Here is a 16,782-nt window from a genome sequence, read left to right as displayed (position 1 = left end):
TGGAAACCCCTGCAGATGAAAACTCCATTCTGCGTATAATAGCTTATATCTTTCAAAAGAACTACGGTTAATAGATATCAATATTTGAGATGTTTTGTTTTTCCTAATTTTTTGGTTTCACCGCTGCTGATTCTCGGTCATTTACCAATCGCTTCGATTTGACTCTCAGGTTTCAAACATGAACAACTATTTTATCTCAGATAAACAACAAATGTTAAATGATTCTCAAAACACTGAAACTGACGAAACCAACCTGTAGATCAAAGTCAGCATTGTTAGTTTAGTTTATTACGAATTCTTGATGATTCAGCAATTTCACCACCCAAAGGAAAATAATCTTTAAAAAGCAAAGGTTGAGCAATATATCCCATGAATAAGCAAGGAAAGTAATTATCTAAATAAAGTACTTGAACATGCATCGTTGCGAAAATTGTAATGTTTACTCAAAATAATTTTTTCTTTAACGAATATCATATAAGATTTCTATAATTTCGATGAAAAGAACATCCATTACAGAACCTAGCGGGGTGATTTCCATTCAGTTTTTCTTAAACTGACTTTGAACCCAAGGTTGATGAACCCACGTACAGAAATCACAACAAGAAGTGTGTCGTATTGGAGACACTGCTGTTAGTGAGGGATTATTGCTTATTTACGTTTATGGACTTTGCTTGGCTCCAGCGATTTTCTGTTTATCGACCTTACTTAATCAATGTGCCTGAAATAGAATCGCCACACGAACAAGCACTGCATGTCGCCGGATCGCATTGCTAATAGATTATATCCTCTTTTCTTGATCTTCATAATTCTAGATATAGAATTTTTTGCATCGAAATATGCTGTTGAAATTTTTATTTCTTTCACCTTTCAATATAAAAGAAAGTATTACTCGAAGTCACATAGGTTTTCAACTAAACATGGATATTTGTAAGGGGGGTTATGTATAACTGGTTTCATGACAGAGGAAATTGAATGTTTTGGGCAGATTGTTTAATACATTTTTATGCCATTATGCACACACAAACCTATGTATATATAAATCTGCGCATATATGCATATGGATGTCAAATAATTCCATCTACTTTTAACGCTGGACAGCCTTTCATTAGAACAGCGAAGCAAAACATTATGCACTTTTCTCGTTTTCAAAACAACACTTTAACACATAATTTTTAGATTCACGCTAAGCCTTGGATTTAAAAGTTTTTGGCAAGCCTCGCAGAATTTGTCATTTTAGAGATAACTTCAACATCCATTTAGTATTTAATTATTATATGTACACTTGAGGTTTCGATTCCCGAATTAGCGTCCATTCCTGGGGACGAACAGACTTGCCCTAACAACCGGTTACATCAACAACATGTGAAAGAAATAACTAGATCATAGGGAATTTAGAGCGGGCTAGGCAACAAGTCTAGAATTATAAATAGTTTGTCTGGTCAACAATTGTTAAGTTAAAACATCCGTAATAGAATACTATATAATGTATACACTCAACATATCGAAAATAGTAAAGTATAGAACGAATTCAATTATACAGAATATAAAATAGACTCAACGAAATATAATAACAATATTCTCTATATGGTTAAAAAAGTATTATAAAATTAATTTCCTATAAAATTGATTTCTTTCTATTCATATATTCAACAAATGTGCCCTCGTCCTCAATCAACTTGACTACACAGGCATCCGACACACAAACGAACAGCATGACAAGTAGCACTTATTAACAACCATAAAAATTCCCTCTTTTCATGAAGATGCGATTGCCTGGCAAAAATTTTAATGAAAATTACTTGGGAGATGAGGTATGGCTGGGAAACGAATAATTGAAATGAAGGAAGACAAAATGAAGTTTTTGTTTTCTTTGAAAAGTTTTAGTTTATTAAACCCATATATATATATATATATATATATATATATATATATATATATATATATATATATATATATATATATATATATATATATATATATATATATATATATATATATATATATATATATATATATATATATATATATATGTATGTATGTATATATGTATAATGTTCAGAGTGCAACAGTCATCGAAAAGAAGGTCAGATTGCATTGAGTATTTCTACAAAAATATAACGAGATGATAAATTATATCATACTGGAGTTGTAAGCATTAGAAAAGGATTAAGGAACTTTGGTCGGGAACAGCGAATATATTATCTGTACGTAGTAATAAATTGGAGAATGGAAACATGGTTGTAATTGATGGTTGTCATAAAAAGAAACTTCAGGAGAAAGAATACTAGCCGTATTAAGAATTTATTGATTCTCGAAATGTTGGCTATACGTCGTATATGAACTAATGTGGCAAATATTTTGTAATTCAAAGGTTTATGAAATATTCATGTATAATCAAACTACGTGTACCCAGACCGATCTGTACAGGAAACATGAAGTTATTTACTAGAAAGAAAAGAAAAAGATGAAAACGATTACGTTATGGCAATCAGGCCCCTAATATTTTTAGGAAAAATTTCGACAGTCTTAGCGCAGAGTTTAAATTATTTGTGAAAACTGACGCATATCAAAAGTATCTCAACGATTTCTTTATAAGACGGTATCGAGACGGTTTCCTGGGTAAGTCGCAGGGGCCACTGATCATGAAGTTAATTAATTATGTTATGGTGGAAAAACCAGCTGAAAAGAAGGCTGAAATCGTACTGGCTCCCCATAAAGCAAATCGATAATTTTTTCCAGTCGCTTGGAGCTGTCTTCTGTTTGGATGGAATTTTTGCTTTTAGAGGAAGGAAATGGGTTAGATAGACCAAATTAGCACCCACGCAAGGCAAGCGTAGAAATTTATTTTGTAGAGAATATGTGGATTAGGTCTATTTCTTGTTAAAAGAGCGATAACGATAAACTTCTGAAGGCTATGCATTGAATATTAATTTTGACTTTCCAGATTGTACGTGTTAAAAATTATAATAAATAACATTGACTATCATTAGATAATAGTGATTGTCGATATTGTTATTGTTATTGTAATTCCTTTCGATTCTTGATAATGACAAGAAGTGTATTCCTTTCATAAATCCAACATTGATAATCTTAAATCCGTAATTAGTACTTCATGCATCATCTGCTTGGGTAAAATACTTAGGGAAATACATCACTTCAATCTCATCACCATATGCGCTACACGCCTTTGAGTGTTGTTTCCTTTGATGAGTGAATTTCCTAGAATTATATATTTTAATTTTATAATTTCATATTTTTTATGTAACCTAGTAGTCGATCAGATTGATAAAATAAAATAAAATTGCCTAGTAAAAAAAAGTAATTGACCATGAGATAATTTTATCTGCAGATGATGAAAAAATTTTTCCTAAGTCATGTGTATGAGTTATATATATATATATATATATATATATATATATATATATATATATATATCTATATATATGTATATATATATATATATATATATATATATATATATATATATATATATATATATGTGTGTGTGTGTGTTGTATATATATATATGTATGTATGTATGAATACTGTAGATAGATAGATATGTGTGTGTATATATGTAGTAGTGTACAGTATTTAGTCAACAGGCCTAGATGTTATGTCAGTGGGCTGGTCCTAATTTAGTAAATAAAATACATTGTATAATTTCTGTTTCAATCTTGACTGTGTTTGTGCTATGAGAAGTCTGAAGGGAAAGTAAGTGTTTGCCGTTCCATGTAAAAGTAAACTCGTGAAAATCACAGTAGATACATTGGGAAAATTGAAAATTTAATCTTGATAATGATATTCGGTGAATGTAATCATTGACTCAAAAAAATGTATCTGATCCTTCCTAAATTTTTAAACGCCCATTGATATTATAAGGTATTTTGCATGTCTAAAACAGCCTGCGGCGTGAAGCCAGAGGATGAGCTGATTTTGTACAGAAACTACCTGTAGGGGCTTATTAGATGATCCATCCACACTTCATCTTGAAGTTTTTGAATGAAAAACGCCATCTACACCATCATTATTTTCTGGGTCATTCATATTATTTTTTATTTTTATTATACCATTCTTTCTTCTGTAAGAGGCGATCTCACCTCACCGAATTTTCATTTATGCGATGCGATGCTCTTCACGAAGCCAACAAGCAATCCAGAGCTGCTCTATTCGACTAGAAAACACCTATATTTCTTCTACAAAAATAACCAACAATAAGATACGAACCTACATCGCACAAATGAAAACGGGGGAAAGAAAACGAGGTATTGAAGAGGGAGGGGAGACTAAAGCGAGTACATGAAGTGGAGTCGGGAACACATTTTCTCACTAAAGGTTGACGGGCCACAACTAGACTGGGTTAGTCAAAGACGACTGACCTCTATATGAGGAGACAACAGTAGTGATAAATCAATGCTGGCTGATGTGAGTATCTAGGGAGAGAGGAAAAGAGATAGAATCTAGACATAGAACATTTAGACAATTTATGCGATGCCTCTTGGAACACAATCTAAAATGAGGCAATTATGGGCCAGTGAAAATTCATTTTGATATTTTATAGTTCAATGCAAATGTCTGGCAAGAGTTTTTGCAGCATTTTTACTGAACTAACAGTAGGAATAAAGGTATGAAATGTTTCAGGAGATTATTACCACATGATGTAACGTATATTGCTTTATATTATCAAAATGTTCATAATCGCACTTCATGTAGCTTTATAATTCTATTTCAATTACCAGATCATCAAAGTTATTTCAGTATTCAATATCTATCTTCCTACTCTCCGATTAACTGCTCAGAGATCTATCGCATGTATATATTTCTGCTCCACAACTCTTCCTTAACGGCAATGATTAATTAAGTACGCTGTAATCATCACAACTGTCCTTACGACATGAGACGTGTTTACAGCTTCGTTTGGTCTTGCTTTTTGGGGGAAGTTATAGGCGGTGGTGATATGATTTCGCCAACCAACCTCTTCTTCACCTTTCCATCGGCTGTTGTAGTTATCGGGGGCGTCGGCTCTTCGTCACTGTCCGATCCGAGATTTAACGCCGGATTGATCCTTCCGTTCATCTCATCCGTGGCGTTGTATTTGACGACGTTGTGGCAGGCCATGACACTCATCTCTCCCTCCTGGGGTTCTCCCACACGCTGCACATCGTCTGGGATGTTGGTGACGCACCGTAAGAAATCGTACTTCGGGGCAAGGATATCGTTTTCAAATAGGTACATCGACAGCATTGAGAAGCCTAGGAGAGTTGATGCTGACAGAACCATAGCGAAAGTGCGGAATGGGAACAATTGTACATCATTTTCTTCGTCGTACCATGGATACCTTGGGACAGATAACAGTCAACGTGTTACCAACAAGAATCTTTGAGTGGTTGGAAGTTTTATTTTTTTAGTATTCTATTGAAGCAGTAATCATCATTAAAATAGGCAATGAAGAGGAAAATAAATTGAGTTTAAAACAGACAGGAGAGGGAGAAACACTCACTTCATAACAGCAGGTATGCCAATCATGGATTCTCCTCCTAGGAGACGGATTACCAGGCCTACAATGTAAGCGCCAAGAGATCCATACAAATTACAATGGTTTCGGAAGTGGACCACCATTAATAGTTGAGGGAACAAAATGACGTACACCAAATCCGATGACAAATACCTGTTGAGGATATCGAATAACTTGATTTCTTGTTTGCAAAAATTGGAAATTTAAAATCATTATTTTCCTTGAAGCCCAAGTTAATCTAAGAATATAGGGTGGTAAATCTTGGGAGGGTTCGCAAAACATTTAGGTACTTAACAAATTAGTTCACATTCCTATCGGTGGCTACTCTTCGACCATATAGGTTATCCAAATGTGAAAAAGGTTGAAAATAGAGTAGAGAGAATGGATTGACTTATTTCCGTAATGATACTGAAGAAAAAGATTAACTCGTTATTTATCAATGGAAGGAAGGTGAAGGATCATGCCGATTCAAGCCCCCCCCCCCGCTTTTTTTTTCTTTTTTTTTTAATAAAGTTTAAGAATTTTTTATCTTTTATATATATTTTCCTACTTAGTGCAACTGGCTGGAAGCCGTTGTAATTATGAAATATGAAATGTAAAATCATCATAACTTACCAAAGTCCGTAGATAGAGGGGATGGTTAAGGCCAATGTAGTAGCCAAGGCTCCGACGATGAAAATGGCAAATCTCATTACCCATAGGACCTCAGATTCACTTGCCTTTTGAATGAAATTGAAAGGAATTTAAGGGCATTTGTGGTATATATAAAAGAAAGCAAGATGCATAGGAAAATCTTTGGTGAAGATTTGGCTAATTGACCCATTGCATGATAATGAAAAAGTTGTTCAATCACAGGAATCAATCCTCAAACAATTTAAAGGAGAAAAATACGGCCTCATTATTGTCAAAACAATTTATTATGATTTAGCGATAATATGAGTAAAATGGCCAAATCTGTATCTTCTAAATTTTCGATAAATTTCAGAAATCTTTCATGACACTATTACTTCCATGGTTTATTTCAGGTAGCAGAATTTTAGAGGATCAGTGGAATGTGAAAAAAGGGATACTTAGATACTGTCTCCTTGGTTTCAAGCGAGATAAAACGTTTGAAAATTATATAAATGAGATAATTTTCTGCTAGACAAAGGTTTTATTTTTTACAAAGGCTGTCAATAATTTCTAAGCGATTTTTTTCATGTCAATTATTTTTTCACCCTTTTTATTATTATTTAAGATATTAAAATCATTTAATTTTAACTTTCATTTTCTCGAGATATGTTAATCTGCTTAACAAATAAAATATTCACTTCAAGTTTTAACTTCAGAAGGTCCACCGATTCAATTTAAGGTTGAGAAAAATTAATCTAAAATATGACAACTGAGATTATATAGATATTCCATGAATCACCCCATCACTATTGTGTGTATTTTTCCATACACAGTATATCTGTTGAAAAATGAGATCGAAAGGACAGCAGAATATTGTCAATTTACCTACCGTCATATATTCGCCCTCAAAACCAATACTTATCATCATGAATGTCAATATTTGCCGACAACAATTCAGTCGGGGTTGATTTTCGTAACTGAGAGGTTATACTGTAAAACTCATCTTGGTAATATTTACTTTAAAAGCATGTTACATATCTATAAAAGGGTAACTGCAGTGTATGACAAGCGATGCAAATCGATTGTACGATGACGTATTCTACATTTAGTCTTCAAAAGTTATAACGCAATATGTACATTTAAATTGTTTGGAAAAAGAAATGGTACTCAAAAACTTTGTAAACCCTTGTCTTCTTACAACATAAAATTTTGCTCACAATTTAAAACTCCTATCTAAACTGATAATTCTTTTAGTCCACCTACGTAAATGCTTGGTTTGTTCGTCACGGTAAAAGGTCATTTACTTCCTTATAACCACCCATCTCGACTTACGTTTTGCCTGAAGATGAGCTTCCAGATATTTCTGGCGAACATAGAAGCAGCCGAAAGGACAGACGAGTCGGCTGAGCTCATGACTGCCGCTGAAATAGCTCCCAGTCCAACAAAAGAAACGAAATTGGGCGTCAGGTGCTGTATGACCAAGGGAAGGATCATTGCTGTGTGGTTGCTTGAAATGCAGGTTTCCACCACTTCGCATACCAGGTCTGTTTCATTCCAGTCTGTAATTGATTGAGGTTGGGTTGGAACTTATTTTGGTAGATGGGATTTTGTTCTCTTTAGTCAGTGACTTCAGTAATATAATGGACTTGTAGATACTAGGAATGAAATTGATAAAAAATGTAACGAGAGAGAGAGAGATGAAACATTTATTGACATGAGGGAGAGAAGAAAGTGAATTTGAGTAATAGTTCAGAAGGAAAATTAGCATTATGAATGAAGCTATGCAACTTTTAAAACGTAATCCGTTTACTGGTGTCAAAGATTTCATTATAATAATGTTGATAATAGTATTTCATCGAAGTTGTGAGACGTTTAGCTGAATGTTTAGTGAAAATTACTATAAATGAATATGGGTGGATTAAATCTTAGTAATAACTTAATATTTCCGTTAAAAAAATAAAAAAAAAAATCAAGGAAAATTATTTTTTATTTTCTCATTATGCTGATATAAACTAAATATAGATAAAGTAATGTTAGACTTACTTGTAACTTTAGCAATGGCTCCAATGATGACAGGTGGCACTGCCATTATGAGACATCCGAAAGCTGCTACGTATGACAGCACCTGCGCTTTGTGACCCGACTTACTTGACAACACTCGTTGGAAGTATACCTAGAAAAAAAATAATATCCTCGTGAGCTCTCTCTCTCTCTCTCTCTCTCTCTCTCTCTCTCTCTCTCTCTCTCTCTCTCTCTCTCTCTCTCTCTCTCTCTCTCACACTGGTGCACACACATTGATATATATATATATATATATATATATATATATATATATATATATATATATATATATATATATATATATATATATATATATATATATATATATATATATATATATATATATATATATATATATATATATATATATATATATATATATATTGAAATATTTGATGATTGTTTATCGTATTCAATCGAGGTCTAGAAATGGAACTAAATCTTTTTCATTTTCTTATTAAAAACAATCGTTTAATGACGTATGTTCATAACAATCGTTTAATGACGTATGTTCATCCCGTTAGCTTCAAGTGAAAAATTTTCCTTCTGTATATAAGGTGATGAAAGTAACTCTAGATAATTTTTCGACTTATCGTCTTCTTCGAGCTTAGAACATTTCGTTCTCTTCTTTCAGTTTAAAGTAAAAGCACAGCGTAAGTTGAAAAGCTTAGAAACTGTTCCTCCTCTTACTTGATTTTGTTTACTAGGATTCATAACCAAATGATATATTAATAGGGGAGGTTCCAATTTACAAGCACGTACGCACGCGCGAAGCAGTCCTTAAAATTGGTAAATATCTCAACCTTGGGAAGGTCTGTATATTACAACTCTGGACGAGAAAGCGGCGATGTTAGACGTTCGTGCTAGGGTGTTAGACATTCGCGTAACGACATTATAGCCAAAATCATGTTTACTTCAAGTTCTGATTGATCAGGGTTATTTATAAAGTCCAAAGTCACAATGAGATGTTGTTCGAATTGGATCTATTGAATCAATTGGAATCGCTAATCAGTAATAGGAAATCCCCTCACTACGTTTTTTTTTTTTTTTTTTTTTTTCCTGCATACATGCTTCTCAAAGCATTTTCATGAAATACATTGTTGTTATTTTTTGTGGGGCACGGGGTAGTACTGCTCCAAATCTAGGTAAAATTGTGAACATTGGCTCAGAGTATGGGTTTTTTCCTTTACTAAGTTGATATTATGAGAATGATACCTATCAGATTCTGGTAGGTGTAACAGAACTTTTATGATTTCAACTTGAAAAAAAATATACGGAACCTTATACATTTTTCATAGGGATAATGTTATTTTAGCTAAATATAAACAATGTTTTGCGTATGACCTTTCATATGTTCGTTATTAGTAGCAGTTATAAAATTTTAGTATTTTATTGACAGTTGTTCGGTTCCCATTTCTTTGCATCATTTTAACGCACACGTGTTGTCTGAATAATCATCATATTTTTGGCTTTGTTCATGGTCTTGTTAGAATTTATTTTTAATGATGCTAACTAAATGTTTTTTCCGTAAAGATCGGAAGAAAAAATTCGTTAAAAGACAACATGGAATTCAAGAGTTGACGAAAGATGCAATAAAGTAAAAACTTTCAACTAAACAACATCAAGCAAAATAAACGTCAGTTAATACACCCGCTAACTATTGCTTTACACGATCCTAGCTGTTTACCTTTTTTATACATATAGCACATCTCTCTCTCTCTCTCTCTCTCTCTCTCTCTCTCTCTCTCTCTCTCTCTCTCTCTCTCTCTCTCTCTCTCAAGTACATTACCTGCCAGGGAATTCCACCGAAGATCAAGAGCAAGCAGTAATCCGCATAAAGGCCGTACTGATCTTTGGGTACTTCTCCGATCCAGTCTTGTTCCATCTGCATGACGTCGCCAACAGCTGGATGGTTCCAGGCAAAAGGAATACACATCCACTGGAATATAAAAATAAGGAAATTCTAGTTTCATTTTTCTGTTTACTTGTATTTGTATTCGTTTTTAAAGTTATATATTGCCAATAGAGTTATATTGATCTTGATACACCGTACTTTGTTAAATAGTTATCGTTACATAATGTGAATTCAAAAGGAACATGCTCTACATATGATAACTTAATATCATTTTAATAGTTTTGTAATTGTATTTTCTTTGTTAGGTTGAAGCTTTTTTAATTAAAATTATTTCTATATGCAAAAATTTGTTATTGATTACTTTATATTGATAATTTAGTTTTGTTGACCTCGATTCATTTCTATTTAAGAATCTATTTCTAGGTTGTTGTATAAAACTACTCACCAGTTAGTGGAAAAAAGCTAGCATGATTTTGTGTCTGTGTGCACAGCTATTCCAGTGTGATTGCTTCAGGGGCTCGAAAACTTTATTTTCATCAGGTAAACATTTACGGAAATGACTGGAGATATAGAAAACTGAGTGTTCTATATTTTTTTCATCCATGGAAAAACATCGATGTTTCAGAGTAAATAATTCATGTTCCTTCTTAAAACAGGTCGCTGATAAGTTAATTTAATGTAGAAGGTTTATGGGAATGATGAACCAAGATTTTTTCTTTTTTGTGTCATTCATGTTTGTGGGAATTAATGCCTGAAGCTCCCACCGAAAACAACAGAATGAAAACTGAATTGTGTTTGTTGATAACTGAATAGATTGTTCAATTATTTTGATTTTAAGTTCTCCACGTTGTGTGATAGAATTTCACCAAGGAAATGTAATTTCTTCATTGAGTAGAAAGCTTAACAAGAATGATTGGGATATAGATAAGTTAGAGGTCTGTGGGGTCATTACACTTCATGATCAATAGCCTATATATTATACTTCAACTTGTAGGAGGTACGTAATGTGCGTTTTGAAAAATAATAGTTAAATTTTTCAAGACGTTAGTTCCCATGTTAATGGCGCTTGAGGAAAGGTCCTATTTTTACACCAAAGAAATTATTTATGCTTATATACAGTAAATAAATAACACGATGATAATAACGAGAAAATAAAAAAAAAATTATTTTGTTCATAAAACTTTACTCATAATACCCTTTTCTTCGAAATACATAAAAAATAAATAAACTGAAATGTAGCAATTCAATTTAATTCAAAGTTATGCGCTAAACCTCGGAGGTATTCTAAAGGTTGCCTTGTACCGTAATCAGACACTATTCTCCTTATTCTCTCCTCACCAAGTAAATATTTCTTCAGTTTGTGCTGCGGGGAGTGTCCAGCCACTAATTGCTCGTAAGCCGCATCTCTTGTGTTTTGCACACGTTGGATCCCTTCAATAAATCGCCAGATTGTTGGATGATGCATAGATAACTCAAAATAAATCTGCCTGTGGGCTGCCTCTGCATGATTGTTCGTTTTATCTTCTTGATTTAACGTCCTGTTATAAAGATTCCACATTTCCATTTTGAAGAGAGATGGTCGTCTGCTTTGTCTATTTCTGTTCGGTCTGCCTATGTAATTATCTTCAAACCAGTTTAATAAATCCTGTAGTTCATTTGGAAAAAAATTTGAAAGTGCATCGATGTGAGAGTCCATGTCATTCACAGGCACAAAACACAGTGCTAGAATCATTTCCGTTTTCAGCGCAAACCCTGCATCATTACTGTATGCATGACTCATTCCCTTGCTCTTAAGAGTCTTATGGAGATTATGACTTGAGATGATAAAAGCAACATTTTATTTCCACATTTTGGAAAGATTCTTTCATTGCTGAGATTGCACCTTGTTCAAAATCACAGAGAATGCTTTTTGGGGAAGCTTCCGGAAAAGCTTCTTTAATGAGGTCAAACAGTATAATGTAGGTTATCCTATGCTTGTTTGGGAGCAGTGCATAAATATTAGGATAAACTCCTCCAAGTTTTTTGGCCAATATCACGTAAACTTGGGAAAATAAAGGCGGTGCAAGATTAAATGTTCCATCCGCGTACCATATGTCAGAACCACATAAAATTTCTCTAACCCAAGATTTTCTTTCAAATACTAAAATTCTGTTGGCAGATGGGCCGCTGTCGGCAATTAAAAATTCTTCCTCTCTTCCATCAGAGCCTGTGTAAATTTTATAACGATCTGGAATTTCTAGATCAAATAAAATAACAGGATTGCAAGGAGCTTGTTGCGCTTCATTACGAGTTCTTCTAACTGTTTTCTTTAGAGAATCCATGCGCGGTAAAACTCCATGAGCTGCTTGCGATGCTTCTGTTAAGCATTGGTTAATAACTGTTGATGTATTTTCTAAAGTTTCCATGGCTCGGTGTTTTATTGCACATTTAACGTGAGCAGCTTCAATTGATGCAGCTGATGATCCGTGGCCATGCTGGTTTATTTCGTTAATCACTTCACCATCATTAGTGTGGATTCTTCCTTTACATGAATTTTTACGTTCACATCGCCAAAATTTGATTGAAGGATCTCGTGAACTACATCTGTCACTTACGTAAATGTAGCCGTTATGTACAAATTTTTCCCTTCCACTTTTACTTAAAATTCGTTGAGCCATAATGGGCTATATACGGATATTTCTAAAAACTAAGATCATCACCAGTCACAACGAAAGATGGATAACTTCTGAATTTGTAACCGAGATAAACTTGAAGAACGAACTAGAAAAAAAAATTTTGGTGAAGTAGTTTGAAGTTTGTGTTTTAATTTCAGTGAATGATACTTCACTCTGATTGCTAATTTATCTTTTAAATTAGCCAAACAATCTAAAACCGTTTATAAAAAGAAACAGATACATTTTTTATTTGTGACCGAGACAAAAGAGAAAGAAAGATAGAAAATGTTTTGAAGCATCACCTGCACCAAAAAGTCTTGCGCCAGAAATCAACGCGGCCAATAAGTCCTGCGACAGAACGTCTGCGCCAAAAAGTCTCATTCCGCCTTGTGGAATCTACTTGCGTTGTGATATTCAAGGAATGGAAATGGAAATAGATGGTAAAAGTTGACTCGAGCAGCCAACCCTGCTATACAGTGGGACTAATAAGGTGGAAAGAAGATTAAAGACTTCTAATAACTTGAGTGTTATTCGTTAATACAGACACACAACTCAAACAATTGCCCCTCTTTAAGCATATATTGTATATATGAAACATTTAGTGAACGTTTACACACTGAGTGTCTGAGCTGCCAGATTTTGTCTTCATGTTAGTTAAGATTATGAATGTAGTTCCTTTTATAAATTATGAATAACAAACAAAGACACTAGGAAAAAATTCAGTAGCAAAGGCTTGGAAGTATTAGATACAGGTTGAAGACAGGCTTTGCGAGTAATGCACGGTAGATATAGAGTAAAAAAAGGGGGGCGGGTTGACCTCGAGATAGAAAAATAGGCTGATTTACTGCACATGCTTATTGTTTTTCGTAATGGTTGCAGGATCTTAGGAGAAGGTCCAAGAAAGAGATAAGCACAACAAAATAGACAAAATAATGTTGAAGTTAATTTGAAACTGGCAAATGAATATGCCCTTTTGAGAAAAATTGAGCTTGAACTAAACATACAATGAGGTAAAAGCAAAAATAATCGATACCTACAGTAGTTTTGTTTTGTCAAGAAATTCATTAACTGTCTTCCACGTCTATCTTTGCCAACAGTGAGCTGTGGAGATAGCATTGGCCAAATCATTTGTATAATGCTACAGTTTTAGGATAAATTCTTCATTATAACTATGATGAGAAGAAAATTAAGAGAAAATAGATGGCCCAACAAGAATCTGAGTGTATAACAGTAAAATTTATATCCTACTTATTGTGTGTGAAAATGGCATTACAAACTCAGGACGTATCTTCTAATTAAGAAAGTTCTCACGATGAAAATAAGTACCCGAAAATTGTATTTCTTCTATTTGGAAATTGCTGACGGAGCAAAAATGGTTCACAAAATTAAAAGGATAAAATTCGTATGATTAAATTATATTAAACACGAATGAGAATGCGAAGGAAGATTACATTGAATGTAGGTTGAGGTTTCTCATTGAAAGATTTCATGACGAAATAACCTTTTCATGAAGTAATTATTGTTTTAAATTTTAAATGTGTAGTTTCTTTGATAACAAGTCTGGAGGGACAGGCAGTCTAATTCCTAGATCTAGTCCTGAACTGATGGAAACAGAAAAAGGGAGAAGATAATGGTAATTGTTCACAACACCACGCTCTCCATTTGCTCCAAAATAATGCACTCCTGCAGTTCTCATCTTCTTGCACAGTAATTTGGAGGTCATTTAAATTCTTTGAAAGCAATGATTAGCAAGATATGTTGAGGAAGGGGGAAGGGGTTATAAAAAGAAAATAGCTCGGTTTCCTCACCAAACGACTTGGAACTAACATGTCAACATAGTTCAACAAAATAGAATTCGTGATGCCAGCGTATAAAAACAGAAATTCGTGATGCCAGCGTACATTTGATATACTGTATGTTCAAAATATACTTGATAAAAAGTTGAGTGATTACTCCAAAAGTGTCACTATTTGTAAATTACATATTTTATGGACACTTTTGAGTAAATTAATCCATTTTTAATTAAGTATATTTTGAATATACAGTATATCAAATGTACGCTGGCATCACGAACTTCTGTTTATGTACTCTGGCATCACGAATTCTGTTTGGTTGACTGTGTTGACATGTCAGTTCCAAGTCTTTTAGTGAGGAAACCGAGCTGTTTTCTTTTTATAACACCTTCCCCCTTCCTCAACATATCTTGCTAATTATTGCTTTCCCAGAATTTAAATAACCACCTAACTACTGTACAAGAAGATGAGAACTGCAGGATTGCATTATTTTGGAGTAAGTGGAGAGCGTGGTGTTGTAAACAATTACCAAAATAATTTTTCCTATTCCACTAGCCCCGTAGTTGGGGAGATGAGTAGTGCCCTCAGAGCAACACATATGGTGCAGTGCAGGCGTTACTCAAGGGTCTTTGCAGTGTCCCTTCGATTCCTGCCGGAAGTCACTTCTTTATTTTTTTCCAACCTCCGTTCGAGCTTTCTTTCCTCCATCTTGCTGAGAAACCTCTTTCAACTTTTACTTCCACAACGGGGGCGGTTCTCCCCTCCCCCGCTCCCGTTGCCCCTGGTTGCTGAATGACCTTGAAGGCCCCAGCGCCAGGCTATGTGGCCCGGGTTCATAAAGCCAATACAATATCACTGACAATCTTCAAAGAAGATACATTCATATAAGTTTAATGGTAGGAAGGTTAGTTTATATCATTCGTTTATGTTTTCGTGTAATGCATAGCAATGGTACATTAGAATTGCACAAGCTAGTTATAGGGGATGACTATTATTTACATATAGCAACGTTAATTAAACATTTATGGTAGAACATGTTTAAATATATTTATTATTGAATTACGTATTTCTCGAAAATCCGTGCTTTTCAGAACCCTTTGTGAAGTCAATTACAAAATATTAATGTAGTCTTGGTTATTTAGATTGGTGTAATATAGTAAAGATTTAATTTCTTTATCTCAAGCTCCTTATAAAAAAGAATGTCGACCATTCAATTTTTTTATATTTGCATGAAATATATATAGCGACAGCCATTGTATGATCAGTTCTTGTTGACACACTATTAGCATGACCCTGTTCATTATAGCAAATTGTTGTCTCATTTTGCCCTCAAAGACAAGTAATTAATTAAGAAAATTTATTCCAGTGTTAATAGTTCAACGGATTAATTGAAGTGAAGCGCTTGTAGATTTGAGTACTTCTTGTGTCATGAACATTTAAGATGTAAAGGTGAAGGCGTCTGCTTTCAGTTCCAGTTTCATCACAATAAATGGTCACCAGAACGTCAGCCGGGCAAGCCCAACTTCCACTGTGGTGCCTAAACACAGCTGTGCTTCCCTAGTAAACAGCTTAAGCTCACGGTCCCAGGCTGCAATCGATCTGCTGCCATTCGAATGCTAGGCAAACACGTTACAACTATACAGGAGGGTAATACCTAAGATACTTCTAGTGTTATGAACATTGTTAAGAGAATATTATTATATTTAAGCAGTTTCTCTCTTCTTTTAGAGTGAAAGATTACCACCGTTGAAAGTAATTTGTGATAGAATTTTCTGTCACTTAGCTAAAGTTGAGTGAACTGGAGCACGTCGTCTGGTTGAGATTAAGCTAAGAATTGAGAGGTGGTCAGATATATTTTCCATTTCATTGATCTCTTGAGTTGCATGTGTTTTGAACTGAACGAGAGGAAGACTTCTTTTTAAGAAAACTTCAATTATTGTAAGTGTGGGATCTGGTTGTTCATTTTTCGCCTATTCATGATTGGCCAATGCCACTCTTTTGTTTTTTGTATGTATGACGGCAAGATATTGACATTAAACTATTTATTTTTACCTAGTCTATGCGTTGCTTACTTTCGCTCTTAACCTTTAACCTTTCGGCATGGGTAGAAGACTTGGAATCATCCTCTAGCTCTGAATTATTCATACACAGTCAACAGTGGAGTGGTGATGAAATTCCCCTCTTCTTTTAAAAAAAAAAAAAAAAAAAAAAAAAAAAAAAAAAAAAAAAAAAAAAAAAAAAAAAAAAAAAAAAAAAAAAACGATATTTTTTTTTAAATAGATTACACAAATG

The 16,782-nt window shown here is 33.9% G+C and overlaps 1 protein-coding gene across 2 annotated transcripts in view; it reads right to left on the bottom strand.

Moving 5' to 3' along the window:
• Window positions 1–3,606: 3,606 nt before the first annotated feature.
• ChT (choline transporter) overlaps window positions 3,607–16,782 on the bottom strand; it is a 104,228-nt gene continuing 91,052 nt past the window's right edge. For both annotated transcript variants that reach the window (XM_068366377.1, XM_068366376.1), the window contains exons 6-11: window positions 9,978–10,127; window positions 8,171–8,300; window positions 7,460–7,686; window positions 6,131–6,234; window positions 5,501–5,668; window positions 3,607–5,338 (exon numbers count right to left, since the gene is read on the bottom strand). In XM_068366377.1, the coding sequence (XP_068222478.1) occupies window positions 4,906–5,338; window positions 5,501–5,668; window positions 6,131–6,234; window positions 7,460–7,686; window positions 8,171–8,300; window positions 9,978–10,127 (1,212 nt within the window). In that variant the 3' untranslated portion in view covers window positions 3,607–4,905. The remainder of the gene's footprint in view (window positions 5,339–5,500; window positions 5,669–6,130; window positions 6,235–7,459; window positions 7,687–8,170; window positions 8,301–9,977; window positions 10,128–16,782) is intronic.

The sequence above is a fragment of the Palaemon carinicauda genome, chromosome 44 (genome assembly GCF_036898095.1).
Source record: "Palaemon carinicauda isolate YSFRI2023 chromosome 44, ASM3689809v2, whole genome shotgun sequence".
NCBI lineage: Eukaryota > Metazoa > Arthropoda > Malacostraca > Decapoda > Palaemonidae > Palaemon > Palaemon carinicauda.
This window is presented reverse-complemented; position numbering and strand designations above follow the sequence as displayed.